Genomic DNA, 15564 nt, shown 5'->3' with positions numbered 1-15564 from the left:
AAAAAAAAAAAAGATACTGCTTAAATAGCACAAAGTTCAAAGAAAGCTTGATTTAACCAAATCAAACCACCATGCCAAGGTCAAAACAAATCAAGGTCATTCAAAATGAGTTGAATAAAAACAGAGAATTAAACTAATGCAGGTTTGAGATCAGGTATTTGCCTCTTTGAAGAGTGACCCTGATTTTGTCTGACCTCAGAAGGGTTGTTTCTCTCTGAGCTCTATTTCCTCTTCAAAACATTCAGAGGCTTGTGTCTGTGCAATTTTAAAGTGTTTTTGGATCTATAATTTGGGATTTTGTTATAGTGGCTCCAAACTGAAAACAATTTGACCGTAAGTATCATCTTCATCTTAAAGAAGATTTTAACTAGGCGTGGTGGCTCAAACCTGTAATCTCATTTTGGAAGGATGAGGCAGGAGGATCTCTTGTGAGACCTTCTCTTTACAAAAACAAACAAACAAACAAACAAAACCTAGCCAGGCATAATGGCACACACCTGTAGTCCCAGTTACTCAGGAGAAGGCTGAGGCTGGAGGACTGCTTGAGCCCAGGAGATTGGGCAGCAGTGAGCTGTGACTGCACCACTGCACTCCAGCCTGGGCAACAGACTGTCTCAAAAAATATATATATATATATCTATATATACATATATAGATATATATAGTATATATATAGTATATATATATAGATAGATAGATAGATATAGTACTTGGATCTTGTACAAAGGAATTGAATTGTTCAATGCTACTTATAGCCAATATGTATTTACTTATTTAACTTTATTTTTTTAAGACAGAGCCTTGCTCTGTCGGCCAGGCTGGAGTGCAGTGGCGCAATCTTGGCTTACTGCAACCTCCGTCTCCCAGGCTCAAGCAATTCTCCTCCCTCATCCTCCTGAGCAGGTGGGATTACAGACATGTGCCACCATGCCTGGCTAATTTTTGTATTTTTAGTAGAGATGGGGTTTCACCATGTTGGCCAGGCTGGTCTTGAACTCCTGACCTCAGGTAATCTGCCCCCCTCAGCCTCCCAAAGTGCTGGGATTACAGGCGTGAGCTACCACACCCGAGCAAATACATTTTTAGTAAAGTTCTGAGGCAAATGATGAAAACAGGGTTAGTATAAAATTTAGTATTTAGTTATTTGAATTTTTAGTGCCTGTTTTAGGCCTGACACAGTGGTTTATTCTCTTTCTTTTCTTTTTTTTTTTTTTTTTTTTTTTTTTTGAGGCGGAGTCTCGCTCTGTGGCCCGGACTGGAGTGCAGTGGCCGGATCTCAGCTCACTGCAAGCTCCGCCTCACGGGTTTATGCCATTCTCCTGCCTCAGCCTCCTGAGTAGCTGGGACTACAGGCGCCAGCCATCTCGCCCGGCTAGTTTTTGTATTTTTAGTAGAGACGGGGTTTCACTGTGTTAGCCAGGATGGTCTCGATCTCCTGACCTCGTGATCCGCCCGTCTCGGCCTCCCAAAGTGCTGGGATTACAGGTTGAGCCACCGCGCCCGGCCTCTCTTTCTTTTCTTAGAGACAGGATCTCACTCTGTCATGCAGGCTGGAGTGCAGTGGTGAGATCATAGCTCACTGCAGCCTCGAACTCCTGGGCTCAGGTGATCCTCCCACCTCAGCCTCCTGAGTAGCTGAGACTACAGGGATGTGCCACCATACTGGGCAAGTTTTTAAAATTTGTTATTTGATTTTTAAAAATTGGCTGGGCACGGTGGCTCACGCCTGTAATCCCAGCACTTTGGGAGGTTGAGGCGGGTGGATCAACTGAGGTCAGGTGTATGAGACCAGCCTTGCCAACATGGTGAAACCCTGTCTCTACCAAAAATACAAAACTTAGCCAGGCATGGTGGCATGAGCCTGTAATCCCAGGTACTCGGGAGGCTGAGGCAGGAGAATTGCTTGAACCCAGGAGGCGGAGGCTGCAGCGAGTGGAGATGGCGCCACTGCACTCCAGCCTGGGTAACAGACGAAGACTTGGTCTCAAAAACAATTTTTTTTAAAAAAATAGAGATAAGGGGACTCTACCAGTTGTCCAGACTGGTCTCTAACTCCTGGCCTCAACTATTCCTTCTGTCTCAGCCTCCCAAAGTGTTTGGATTACAGGAGTGAGCCACCTTGCCTAGCCTGACACAGATCTGGCTTTTCTTGTATGTAATATAACACTTCATAGCAGGCATTTGATACTAAATGAATTAGGTAAGATGCACTTCACACTGAGGTTTCGAAACCGCGTGGCATGACATTTTAATCAACAGTACAAATTTGTAAAGAAGGGCTTTATCATCAGCACAGAGCAGGAAAAACCTAAATAGAATGAAGTCAGCTAAGATGATTACTCAGTCATTAATTAACCACGCTGTCTAATCACCGCAGTTTCGACCTCTCTTTGGCTTCAAAAGTCAAAAAAGTATACTTGCAAAAAAAAAAAGTCTACTTGCTCTGAAAGGAAGTTTGAGTTCTTTACCTTACTGTAAACTCTTAGAAGAGGAAACAAAACTGCCATTTAAATGTGCTAATGAACTTGAGTGTGACTATGCTATGAATCAGCGAGTTTCAAAATCAAAATTCCTCTGAGTCCTCCAGTCAAAAGACAAAGGCCTCCTTCTTGGCTTGATCACACTATTAATACGTACACATATTTAACCACCTCTTTTTAAAACTCCTTACAATTTACATCTGAAACATGAAGACGAAATGTGAATGAAATACTGCAATGAACATTAACCGTCCCAGCTACCAGTAGTGGTACGTCTCAACTGAGGACGATGACTTCTGTGGTCTCAGGTAATCTTCACAGAACCCGAGGAGAGGAACTGTCAGTCCCACCCCACGAAAGCGGCTACCGAATCCCAGATTGCCCCACGATCCCAGCTCTGCGAACGAGGTCACGTTCACAACGGCGGGAATTTCCGTAGCGGTGACACACGGCACTTCCGGCCGGCCGTGAGAGTCGGTGACGTGGCAGCGAGGACGGGCACGGTCGTCGGGGTCGGGGCACCAGGAGCTGTCAGGTGGCCTCGGGGCAGCCCGACTGGCAGAGAAGAGCTCGCCGGCACGGCGGCGGCTGCGAGCCCGGAGCCGGAAGTGCCACGTGTCCGGATTGCGGCTGCGCGGCCGGCGGCTGACAGGCACTTCCGGCCAGGGCCTCCCTCCTTCTCTCCAGGTTTGGCTGCCGCCTTCTAGCCGGGCGTTCGCGGCCCCGCCGGCCCGACTCCCAAGCCTCATCTCCCAGGCTAGGCCGTGGCCGCCGGTGGCCTGGAGAGAGTGCGGCGCCATGCCTCGGGCTTAATGCGCCCCCCCGCTTCTCCCAGTCTTCAGTCTTAAGTTGTTAGCTTTCTCCCTCCGCTTTCAGCAGTGGTCTTTCAGCTCTCTTCTTGTGCGCTGTTGTCGACCCCAACCAGCCCCTTCCAACCCAGATAACCGCCGTCGTCATGTCCCAGCCGGGAATACCGGCCTCCGGCGGCGCCGCAGCCAGCCTCCAGGCCCAGAACGGAGCCGCCTTGGCCTCGGGGTCTCCCTACACCAACGGTGAGTGCTGTCCTGGGGGAGGGCGCAGCCTGGCCAGGGCTGACTGACCTTTGTGTGCCACTGCTGCTTGAAGCGACATAGGTAGAGAGGGTGACCTCCTTAACCGGGTTCTGGCGCGGGTGGTGGTGGGCGGCTGGGCCAGGGGACCACGGCGATTGTGCACCTGTAGCCCCAGGCTCGGCTCAGTCTTTCACATTTATTTATTCAGTCGGTCACCAAAACAGTAAATGAGCACCTGCTGTATGCAACGCCCTGGGTGAAACATGGGTGAGAAAATGCCTCAAAACTCGAATATAAGGATCATAGTGTTTGGGTGCCTTCGCCTTCCATGCCACCTCACCGCGGTTTTCTAGAGAGCAGGATTTGGGGTCCGATTCATCTGGGTTCTGCAGGCCCTGAAGTGGTGGGGGGGCGTCGTACTCAGTCTGAGTTTCTGGAGATGTATGCATGCTTTTGGGACACCCCTTTAGGGCCTACTCATCTCTCCCAGAACCTTCCCAGAATTGTACCTACAACAGCTGTTCAGTGTTTCAGCTGTGGAAAAACCAAGTAGAAGGATCTCCTGCTTGATTTCTAGATGTCTGTACAGCATTTGGAAAGTGGTTGGACACAACTCTCTGAATCTCTGACAAGAGTCCACATGTACATTATAGTTTGTCATTTGGTGTGAGAATGTCTTATAATTTTATACCTCTTCTAGGATTCCTTAAATCATCCTACATTGTGATTTGCTAAGATTATTTCGGTTGTTACAATCAACAAAGACTTTCTGCTGACAGATTGCCTACTTACCAATTGACCTACAGATCTTTGGTTTACAGAAATAAGACTAGTAGAATAATGCTAAAGAACTTAAGTTGCCCATTAGAGTCTAAGATTTCTGTGAAGTTGGAGAAAACAGTGACTAAAATCGCTGAATTACATTGTTTTTAGAGAAGACCGCTGTTTTCTTTACAAAGATGGCTCTAAAAGACTTTTGAAAATGTCTGTGAGTAGGCCACTATGTGGGCAGAAGAAAGAATAAGTGGAGGAAAGCCACTGAAAGGGTATTGAGTTAACCATTCTTTCTCAAAATTATGGTAACAGATTATGTAAACTACATTTTATTCTAGGATATTTAGTAACATTTACACTGAGGATGTGAAAAAATATGTTACATGACTATGGATTTTTCTTATCTATAAATTGCAGTTTTACATTAACTTTAAATGACAAATCCTCAAATGTGCTTCAATGTTTATATATGAGTGTAGTTGTCATAATATTGAAATGTTAAAGGGTTTTGACCACTGTGGTATGCTGTATTAGAGATATTGTCACTATGTTGAGTTGATGCAGTCCAACAGATATTTGTTCCACTTTTTTTTTTTTTTTGAGATGGAGTCTTGTTTTGTTGCCCAGGCTGGAGTGCAGTGGCATGATCTCGGTTCACTGCAAACTCCGCTTCCCGGGTTCAAGCAATTCTCCTGCCTCCTTAGCCTTCCAAAGTGCTGTAATTACAGGCCTGAGCCACTATGCCCAGAACTCTTTTTTAAAATATAATTTTCATAGTCTTTTTATAAGTTCCATTTCTACAGGTTTTTTTTTTTTTTTTTTTTTGAGACGGAGTTTTGCTTTTGTCCCCCAGGCTGGAGGGCAATGGCACAATCTCGACTCACTGCAACCTCCACTTTCCAGGTTCAAGCGATTCTCCTGCCTCAGCCTCCCAAGTAGCTGGGATTACAGGCATGTGTCACCACACCTAGCTAATTTGCGTATTTTTAGTAGAGACGGGGTTTCACCATGTTGGTCAGGCTGATGTCCAGTGATCCACCCACCTTGGCCTCCCAAAGTGCTGGGATTACAGGCGTGAGCCACTGTACCTGGCCTCTACAAGTTTTTTGTTTTTTGCCATTTTTTTTTTTTTTTTGAGACAGGGTCTTGCTTACACTGTCCCTCAAGCTGGAGTGAAGTGGCAGGATCACAACTCACTGTTACTCCTGGGCTCAAGCAATCTTCACACCTCAGCCTCCTCAGTAGCTAGAACTACAGGTGCATACCACCAGGCCCTATTTTTTATATAAGTATAAAATATAAATTATATATATAAAATGTATATATTTTATTATTATTATTTTTTGAGTCAGAGTTTCACTCTGTTGCCCAGGCTAGAGTACAGTGGCTTGATCTCAGCTCACTGCAACCTCCATCTCCCAGGTTCAAGTCTGATTCTCGTGCCTCAAGCCTCCCCCGAGTAGCTGGAATTACAGGCCATGCACCACCCACCCCGGCTAATTTTGTGTATTTTTAGTACAGATGGGGTTTCACCATGTTGGCCAGGCTAGTCTTGAACTCCAAACCTCATAATGATCTGCCCACCTTGGCCTCCCAAAGTGCTGGGATTACAGGCATGAGCCACCACACCCAGCCTAATATATACATATATATTTTTTATCTATATTATATATAGATAATGTAATATCTATATATAATTTTTTTTTTTTTGTATTGACGGGTCTCTCTGTGTTGCCTAGGCTGGTCTGAAATTCCTGGCCTCAAGTGATCCTCCTGACTCAGCCTTCCAAAGTGCTGGGATTAGAGGAATGAGCTACCAAGCCTAGCCTGGGTTGTTTTATTGTTCGTCCTGCTAATAATACAGAGAGTAGGGATGTGGTATCAAGTTGGAGGAGAGGATATTTTTCAAGAAGGTGAGAAAATGTTTCAATGCTGGAATCTAGTTTTGCTTAACTATTCCAGAGCAGTAGTTGATGCTTGCATATTCTGTTGTAAACTCTTTTTTTTTTTTTTTTTTTTTAGATGGAGTTTCACTTTTGTTGCCTAGGCTAGAGTGCAATGGCACGATCTTGGCTCATTGCAACCTCTGCCTCCCAGGTTCAAGCAATTTTCCTGTCTTAGTCTCCTGAGTAGCTGGGATTACAGGGGCATGCCACCATGCCCGGCTAATTTTGTATTTTTAGTAGAGACAGGGTTTCATCACATTGGTCAGGCTGGTCTTGAACTCTTGACCTCAGCTGATCCGCCCGCCTCGGCCTCCCAAAGTGCTGGATTACAGGCGTGAGCCACCGTGCCCGGCTGACAGGGTTTTCTAAGTCTTTGTGTATACATATGGCCTTTGCAAAAATTGATAGTGAGACTGCAAGACCTCTTAAACTAAGGATCTTAATCTGATTATCATGTAATAATGCTAAAGGCAAATAATAACTTCCATCATTAATTAGTGCCTTTATTGACTGAATCAACTTGCAAAGGTAGTTAGAAACTGCAGTTTTGTTTTGTTTTGGTTTTTCAGAACTGGTCTCACTTTGTCCCCCAGGCTAGAGTACAGTGGTGCAATCATGGCTCACTGCAGCCTTAACCTCCAAGTTCCTCCTGCCTCAGCCCCTGAAGTAACTGGGATTATAGATGTGTGTCACCATGCTTGTCTAATTTTTTGTATCTTTAGTAGAGATGGGTTTCAACATTTGACCAGGCTGGTCTCGAATTCCTGACCTCGTGATCCTCCCGCCTCCATCTCCCAAAGTGCTGGGATTACAAGTGTGAACCACTACGCCTGACCCAGGCTTTCCTAAAGAAACTTAAAGCTTTTTGGCCAGACTGGTCTCAAACTCCTGACCTCAGGTGATCTGCCCGCCTCAGCCAAAGTGCTGGGATTACAGGTGTGAGCCACCACACCTGGCCACATGAGCTTTTTTACTAATGCAGATTCTGGGATCCTTTTGAATCCTATGAAATAGGATTTTACAAAGGTGGGACCTGAGATCTCAATTCGTACCATTATTATAGCAGGTTCCTCTGATTCTGAAGCTGCTGGTTGGGTGGGAAGCACTCATCTGCATTCATTCTTGCCTCTAACTTTCTAATTTAGCTTCTTTACCCACACATCCCAAAATTATCCTTAATAAGGCCACAAGGCTGGGCGCGGTGGCTCATGCCTGTAATCCCAGCACTTTGGGAGGGCGAGGCAGGTGGATCACAAGGTCAGGAGTTTAAGACCAGCCTGGCCAACGTGGTGAAACCCTGTCTCTACTAAAAATATAAAAATTAGCCGGGCGTGGTGGCATACACCTGTAATCCCAGTTACTCAGGAGACTGAGGCAGGAGAATCACTTGAACCCGGGAGGTGGAGGTTGCAGTGAGCTGAGATCACACCACTGTACTCCAGCCTGGGTGACAGAGCAAGAATTCATCTTAAAATAAATGAATAAATAAGGCCACAAATGGCTTCCTGATTATTAAATAGAAAAATATTTTCAGTCCTCATTTTCTGAGCTGCATTTGATACCTTTGGTTGTTATTTTATTTTTACAACAATTGCTTTCTTTGGTTTCTAGGATATTACCGGAAGGGTGGTTATGGTTTTCTTTCTTTTTTTTGATTGCTATTTCTCAACAGCAGTATTCTCAATATTTCTTCCATTTCTGATTGTTTTTTTCTCTCTCCTCCTTCAATATTGGTGTTCTTCAAGGTGACCTGTTTTTCTTATATGCTCCCTGGGTATCTTTAATTCCCATGGTTTTAAATCTTATGCATATATCAATGACTCCCAAAATTATATCTTAAGCTGAAACCTATCGCTTTGGCTGCAGATAAATATCTTTTTTTGTTTTTTTTAAACAGAGTCTTGCTCTGTTGCCCAGGCTGGAGTGGGGTGGCATGATCTTGGCTCACTGAAATCTCTGCCTCCTGGGTTCAAGCAATTCTCCTTTCTCAGCCTCCGGAGTAGCTGGGACCACTGGCACCTGCCACCACACCTGGCAAATTTTTTGTATGTTTAGAAGAGATGGGGTTTCCCCATCTTAGTCAGGATGGTGTCGCTCTCCTGACCTCATGATCTGCCCGCCTGCACCTCCTAAAGTGCTGGAATTACAGGCCTGAGCCACCGCACCCAGCGCGGATAAGTATCTTTATACTGCGGCCGGGCGCGGTGGCTCACGCCTGTAATCCCAGCACTTTGGGAGGCCGAGGAGGGTGCATCACGAGCTCAGGAGATCGAGACCATCCTGGTTAACACGGTGAAACCCCCGTCTGTACTAAAAAATACGAAAAATTAGCCGGGCATGGTGGTGGGCGCCTATAGTCCCAGCTACTCGGGAGGCTGAGGCAGGAGAATGGCGTGAACCCGGGAGGCGGAGCTTGCAGTGAGCGGAGATCGTGCCACTGCACTCCAGCCTGGGCGACAGAGCAAGACTCCTTCTCAAAAAAAAAAAAAAAAAGTATCTTTATACTGGACATCTCCACTTAGATTTCTTGGTGGCACCTGAAAATTAGTGTGTTTAAAATAACTCTTCAATCTCTCTTCCCTTTGCCATCCCCCACCTTTGTTTTTTTGAGACAGAGTCTTGCTCTGTCACCCAGGCTGGAGTGCAGTGGCGTGATTGCCAGTCATTGCAACCTCCACCTCCTGGGTTCAAGCAATTCTCCTGCCTCAGCCTCCTGAGTAGCTGGGACTATAGGCCTGTGCCACCATACCCGGCTAATTTTTCTATTTTTAGTAGAGATGGGGTTTCACCATGTTGGTCAGGCTGGTCTTGAACTTCTGACTTCAGGTGATCCACCCACCTCGGCCTCCCAAAGTGTTGGGATTACAGGCATGAGCCACTGAACTTGACTTTTTTTTTTTTTTTTTTTTTAAAGACAGCATCTCATTCTGTCGCCGTGGCCGGAATGCAATGATGCAATGATAGCTCACTGCAGCCTTTAACTCCTGGGCTCAAGTGATCCTTGATCCTTGATCAAGTGGGTGGGGTGGCTCATGCTTGTAATCTTGGTACTTTGGGAAGCCAAGTCAAGAAGATCCCTTGAGCCCAGGATTTCGAGACCAGCCTGGACAACTTAGGGAGACCTGATCTCTACAAAAAGTTAAATAATTAGCCAGGTACAGTGGTGCATGCCGGTAGTCCCAGCTACTCAAGAGGGGAGGTGGGAGGATCGCTTGAGCCTGGGAGGTCGAGGCTGCAGTGAGCTGTGACACTTCAGCCTGGGTGACAGAGCAAGACTTCATTTCTAAAAAAAAAAAAAAGCCGCACACACACACACATACACAACCAAAACATATATTTTGTAGAGATAGGGACTTGCCATATTGCCCAAGCTGGTCTCAAACTCTTGGCCTCAAGTGATCCTCCCACCTTGACTTTCTAAAGTGCTGGGATTACAGGCATGAGCCACCATGCCTGGCCTACATTTCTATTCTTTTCTCTTTCTGTTCAAATGAATAAACATGGCCATCCACCAGATTGCTCAGGTCAGAAACCTAGGAGTCATCCTAGATTCTTTCCTCTCTTCATCACCCATATTCAATTCCACTTAAAATCCCATGAGTACTATTTCCTCAAATCAGTTTTTTAAAAATATGAGTAATGTATAGCTACTAAGTATTTCTCTGCCATCCCAATGTTAAATTATTTATTTATTTATTTTACTTCTGAGACAGGTTCTTACTCGTTGCCCAGGCTAGAGTGCAGGGGCATGATCACAGCCAACTGCAGGCTTGATCTCTTGGGTTCAAGTGATCCTTCTGCCTCAGCCTCCCAAGTACTGGCTAATTATTTTTTTGTAGAGATGGTGTCTCACTATATTAGCCAGGTTGTTCTTGAACTTCTGAGGTCAAGCCGTGCTCCCGCCTTGGCCTTTCAAAATACTTGGATTACAAGATTAAGCCAACGTGCTTGGCAAAAGTTTTTATTAAATGCGTATATGCAAACACAAAGCTAGATGTAAACTTCATAGGTTTATAGCTATTGTACTATTATAAAACCAAACATTAAAAATATCAACAAATGGCTGGACATGGTGGTTCACGCCTGTAATCCCAGCACTTTGGGAGGCCAAGGTGGCCAGATCACTTGAGGTCAGAAGTTCAAGAACAGCCTGACCAACATGGTGAAATCCCGTCTCTACTAAAAATACAAAAATTAGCCAGACGTGGTGCACGCCTGTAATCCCAGCTACTCAAGAAGCTGAGTGAGGCAGGAGAATCGCCTGAACCCAGGAGGCAGAGGTTGCAGTGAGCTGAGATCACACCACTGCACTTTAGCTTGGGCAACACAGCGAGACTCCGTCTCAAAAAAATAAAAAATAAAAAGCAATATAATTCAATTTTAAAACATTAAACAATATGCTACATTTTGTTTGAAACCACAATTGATTTGATTGTTTTAATTTTGAATATATTGGAACATTATCTGGGTGACTATCATGCTCACTTTTTCCTTTTTGTTTTTGACACACGTTCTCACTCTGTAGCCCAGGATGGAATGCTTGATTATAGCTCACTGAAGTCAAACTCCTGGGCTCAAGCAGTCCTCTTGCCTCAGCCTCCTGAGAAGCTAGGTCTACAGCCGTGTGCCACCACTCCTGGCTAATTTTTTAATTTTTATTTATTTTTTTTATAGAAATGGAGTCTTGCTATGTTGCCCAGGATGGTCTTCCACTCCTCAGCTCAAGTAGTTCTGCTTTGGCCTCAAGTGTGCTGGGATTACAGGCATGAGCCACCATGCCCAACCTCTATACCATTTTAACAGGGGAAGGGTGGGGTGGGGGAAAGGACATTTACTGGAAAACAGACTTATAGGAAGGATAAATGGGCTCTTAGAATAGATATGATAGTTTTGTGATGATGTCTGTTTAGGTGTGGTGTGGATATTTCTCATCTCAGGTCATGAGTCAGATTGATATCTTTCCTGGTTGCCCCTGGGAAGTAGATTAAGACAATTGAGTTCTTTTGGAAGTCTCCATTTTAGGCAGATAAGAGATTTTAGAAACTCAAATGCCTTCTGCTTAAAATGATTTTTTATGCCATAGTAGTGTATTCTGGACCCCTTCATAATCACTGACCCATTATTATTTCTATTTATTTATTTATTTATTTATTTATTTATTTATTTATTTATTTTGAGACAGAGTCTCGCTCTGTTGCCCAGGCTGGAGTGCAGTGGCGCGATCTCTGCTCACTGCAAGCTCCGCCTCCTGGGTTCACACCATTCTCCTGCCTTAGCCTCTCGAGTAGCTGGGACTACACATGCCCGCCACCACGCCTGGCTAATTTTTTGTATTTTTAGTAGAGACAGGGTTTCACCGTGTTAGCNTGTATCTATTTGATATGACAACACTGAAGTAGATAACAATAACAACCAATGCATTGGTGGCCAGGCTGATGAAGCCTTTCTGGATTGGACTGAAAGGGAGAGAGGCAATGTATGCAGGCAAATCACTACTCAAAATTTTTATTTAATTCTGTGATTTTCTTACTGAGAAATTATAGAAGACTCCCTTTTGCCTGTCACATAGAATCTAGCCTTATTTTCGTTTTTATTTATTTATTTATTTATTTATTTATTTATTTATTTTGAGACAGAGTCTCGCTCTGTTGCCCAGGCTGGAGTGCAGTGGCGCGATCTCTGCTCACTGCAAGCTCCGCCTCCTGGGTTCACACCATTCTCCTGCCTTAGCCTCTCGAGTAGCTGGGACTACACATGCCCGCCACCACGCCTGGCTAATTTTTTGTATTTTTAGTAGAGACAGGGTTTCACCGTGTTAGCCAGGATGATCTCGATCTCCTGACCTCGTGATCCACCTGCCTCGGCCTCCCAAGTTGCTGGGATTACAGGCGTGAGCCACTGTGCCTGGCCTCACTGACCCATTGTTTTGATGGGCTACTTAGTAATGACTTCAGACTTTAAAAAAAATTTCCATTTAGTGAACGTGTCATTATATATTTATTACTACACTTTTTGTGAACTGCTTGCAATTGATCCATATATGATTTTCACATAGTGGGGAGGGAGGTCAGAAAAAAATTTTTCATGTAATAGTTACTCACAGTAGGTCTATGATGGTGACTACCACAAAACAAGTTCTTTTGTATCTGTCTTCCTGCCAGTTGGCCTTATGACCTCATACTTTTTTTTTTTTTCGAGACGGAGACAAGGTCTCACTTTGTCACAGAGGCTGGAGTGCAGTGGTGTGAACACAGCTCCCTGCAGCCTTAACCTCCTGTACTCAGTGATCCTCCTGCTTCAGCCCCAAGTAGCTGGGGCTTACAGGCATGTGCCACCATGCCCTACTAATTCTTACAATTTTTATAGAGACGAGGTCTTACTATTATGTCCAGGCTAGTCTTGAACTCCTGAGCTCAAGCTATCTTGCCCACCTTGGCCTCCCAAAGTGTTGGGATTATAGGTGTGAGCCACCATGCCTGGCATCTTTTCATCTTTATGGACCTGTCAAATTTTTGCTTATTTTGTATATTTTGGTGGTATTTGGCTTTCACTTGGCTGCACCTGGCTTGAAGGCACCTCTTTGGCATATTAGCTTGTGATAAGATTGTAAATACAACCTGTTTGCTCATGCCTGTAATCCTAGCACTTATAGAGGCTGAGGCAGGAGGATTACTTGACCTCAGGATTTGAGACCAGCTTGGGCAACATAGTGAGTCTCTGTCTCTACCAAAAAAAAAAGTTAAGTAGGCGTGGTGGCGCATGCCTGTAGTCCCAGCTTTGTCAGGAGGCTTGGATGAGAGGATCGCTTGAGCCCAGGAGGTCAGAGCTGCAGTGAGCCACGATGGTGCCACTGTACTCCAGCTTGGACAACAGAGTGAGGTGCTGTCTCAATCAATCAATCAATAAGTAAGTAAATAAATAAAATTGTAATACAAATATGAAACTAGGCCAGGATATCTTGTGGCAACATCAGGCTGTGAGATGGCCTATTTTTATCCAAGCAACCCAACATATGCTTATATATTAATTTTTTACAAATGTTTTCATTTATTCAGACATCTCTGTATTCACTCTGTTACTTGCTACTGTTTAGTCCATCTTTTTTTTTTTTTTTGTCATCCAGGCTGGAGTGCAGTGGTGTGACCTTGGCTCACTGCAGCCTTGACCTCCTGGGTTCAAGTGATTCTCCTGCCTCAGCCCCCCAAGTAGCTAGGACTACAGGTGCACACCATCAAGGCTGGCTACTTTTTGTATTTTTTATAGGCATGGGGTTTCACCATGTTGCCCAGGCTAGTCTTGAACTCCTGGGCTCAAGCTATCCACCTGCCTTGGCCTCCCAAAGTGCTGGGATTACAGATGTGAGCCACTGCGCTGGCCTTCACTGTGGTTTTCATTTGCATTTCTGTTATGACTAATGATGTTTGTATTTCTCTAATGACTGATGATGTTGAATGTTTTGGCATGTGCTTATTAGCTATCTTCTTTGGAGGTATATTTGAATGTCTATTAAGTCCTTTGCTTATTTTTTAATTGGGTTATATGTTTTTATTGCTGACCGTAAGAATATATGTTTTACTTTATTTTTTAAGGTGTTGCTATATTCTTTGGTAAGACTAATTTGTCCTCCTTTTATTGGAAGGTCCTGTCCAAAATGCATTGCTGTCTTCACAAGAGTCAGTGAGCCAAGGATACAGTTTCCAGCTTCCAGGATCCTACTCTCATCCAATACCAGCAAAGACTTTGAATCCAGTCTCTGGACAGTCTAACTATGGTGGTTCTCAGGGATCTGGGCAGACTCTTAATAGACCACCTGTGGCCTCTAATCCAGTGACACCTTTGCTTCATAGTGGTCCTGCTCCCCGAATGCCATTACTTACTTCTCAGAACTCATCTACTACACCAATGCCTTCTAGTAGCTTTCTTCCTGGAGCCAACCTGCCACCACCTTTGAATTGGCAATATAACTATCCATCCACAGCCACACAAACAAACCATTGTCCTCCTGCATCATCCCAACCAACTGTATCTGGAAATACAAGCTTAACCACAAATCATCAATATGTTTCTTCTGGATATCCTTCACTTCAAAATAGCTTCGTAAAGTCAGGTAGTATTCTTATAGAAGTGCTTAAAATGTAGAAATGTGAAACTTCTGCTTATTTAGATATTTGAAATAATACTTGAAGCCTGAAAACCATATGGAAAATATGACTTTTAAAATTTTAGTAGTTTTTTGTTGTTGTTTTTTGTTTTTCGGCTTTCCAGCAAAAACCAGAAAGCCTGCTAGACAAATTAAGTAAGCTGTAACATTCATTAGTAGTTTTTTTTTTTTTTTTTTTTTTTTTGAGATGGGTCACCCAGGCTGGAATGCAGTGGCACAATCTCAGCTTACTGCAACCTCTGCCTTCTGGGTTCAAGTGATTCTCCTGCCTCAGCCTCCCCTGGGACCACAGGCGTGACCAGCATGCTTGGCCGATTTTTGTAATTTTAGTAGAGATGGGTTTTGTGGGTTTTTTTTTTTTTCTTTTTTGAGACAGAGTTTTGCTCTTTTCGCCCAGGCTGGAGTGCAATAGTGTGATCTAGACTCACTGCAATCTCCACCTCCTGGTTCAAACGATTCTCCTGCCTAAGCCTCCCAAGTAGCTGGGATTACAGGTGCCCGCCACCACACCCAGCTATTTGTATTTGTTTTAGTAGAGACAGGGTTTTACCATGTTGGCCAGGCTGGTCTCGAACTCTTGACCTCAGGTAATCCGCTCGCCTCTGCCTCCCAAAGTGCTGGGATTACAGGCGTGAGCCATTGCACCTGGCTGATAGCTGGGTTTTCATAGAGATTGTGTTGAATCTGTACATCAGCTTGAGGACAAAGCTACATATTATGTATTCTTAGACTGACTTTGATCGTTTTATCTTTTAACTTCAGTGTTTGGTTGGACTTTTCCTTTTTTTTTTTTTTTTTTTTTTTTTTTAAACGGAGTCTCGCTCTGTTGCCCAGGCTAGAGTGCAGTGGCCGGATCTCAGCTCACTGCAAGCTCCGCCTCCCGGGTTTACGCCATTCTCTCGCCTCAGCCTCCCGAGTAGCTGGGACTGCAGGCGCCGGCCATCTCGCCCGGCTAATTTTTTGTATTTTTTTAGTAGAGACGGGGTTTCACCGTGTTAGCCAGGATGGTCTCGATCTCCTGACCTCGTGATCCGCCCGTCTCGGCCTCCCAAAGTGCTGGGATTACAGGCTTGAGCCACCGCGCCCGGCCCTTTTTTGCTATTAAAATCAGCAAGGTGTTATACTTTTTTTTTTTAAGACTTTTTTTTTTT

At 44.5% G+C, this 15564-nt stretch overlaps 2 protein-coding genes across 6 annotated transcripts in view; one reads left to right on the top strand and one right to left on the bottom strand.

The window, feature by feature from the left end:
- Window positions 1–3290, bottom strand: part of LOC108529550 (uncharacterized) — a 19539-nt gene extending 16249 nt beyond the window's left edge. For 2 of the 3 annotated variants that reach the window (XM_017871959.1, XM_017871960.1), the window contains exon 1: window positions 2672–3290. In XM_017871959.1, the coding sequence (XP_017727448.1) occupies window positions 2738–3280 (543 nt within the window). In that variant the 5' untranslated portion in view covers window positions 3281–3290 and the 3' untranslated portion in view covers window positions 2672–2737. Of the gene's footprint in view, window positions 1–2637 lie in introns of all 3 variants that reach the window. The other variant, XM_017871958.1, reaches the window with a different exon arrangement.
- The window catches only part of SEC24A (SEC24 homolog A, COPII component), a 49371-nt gene continuing 36716 nt past the window's right edge, over window positions 2910–15564 (top strand). The window contains exons 1-2 of one of the 3 annotated variants that reach the window (XM_017871949.1): window positions 2910–3532; window positions 13892–14359. In XM_017871949.1, coding sequence (XP_017727438.1) covers window positions 3436–3532; window positions 13892–14359 — 565 coding nt within the window. In that variant the 5' untranslated portion in view covers window positions 2910–3435. The remainder of the gene's footprint in view (window positions 3533–13891; window positions 14360–15564) is intronic. The other 2 variants (XM_017871950.1, XM_017871948.1) reach the window with 2 other exon arrangements.

This window comes from Rhinopithecus bieti, unplaced genomic scaffold (assembly GCF_001698545.2).
Source record: "Rhinopithecus bieti isolate Rb0 unplaced genomic scaffold, ASM169854v2 scaffold_5889, whole genome shotgun sequence".
NCBI classification, from domain to species: Eukaryota; Metazoa; Chordata; class Mammalia; order Primates; family Cercopithecidae; genus Rhinopithecus; species Rhinopithecus bieti.
Note: the sequence above shows the minus strand (reverse complement) of the source record. Positions and strands in the feature narration are given on the sequence as shown.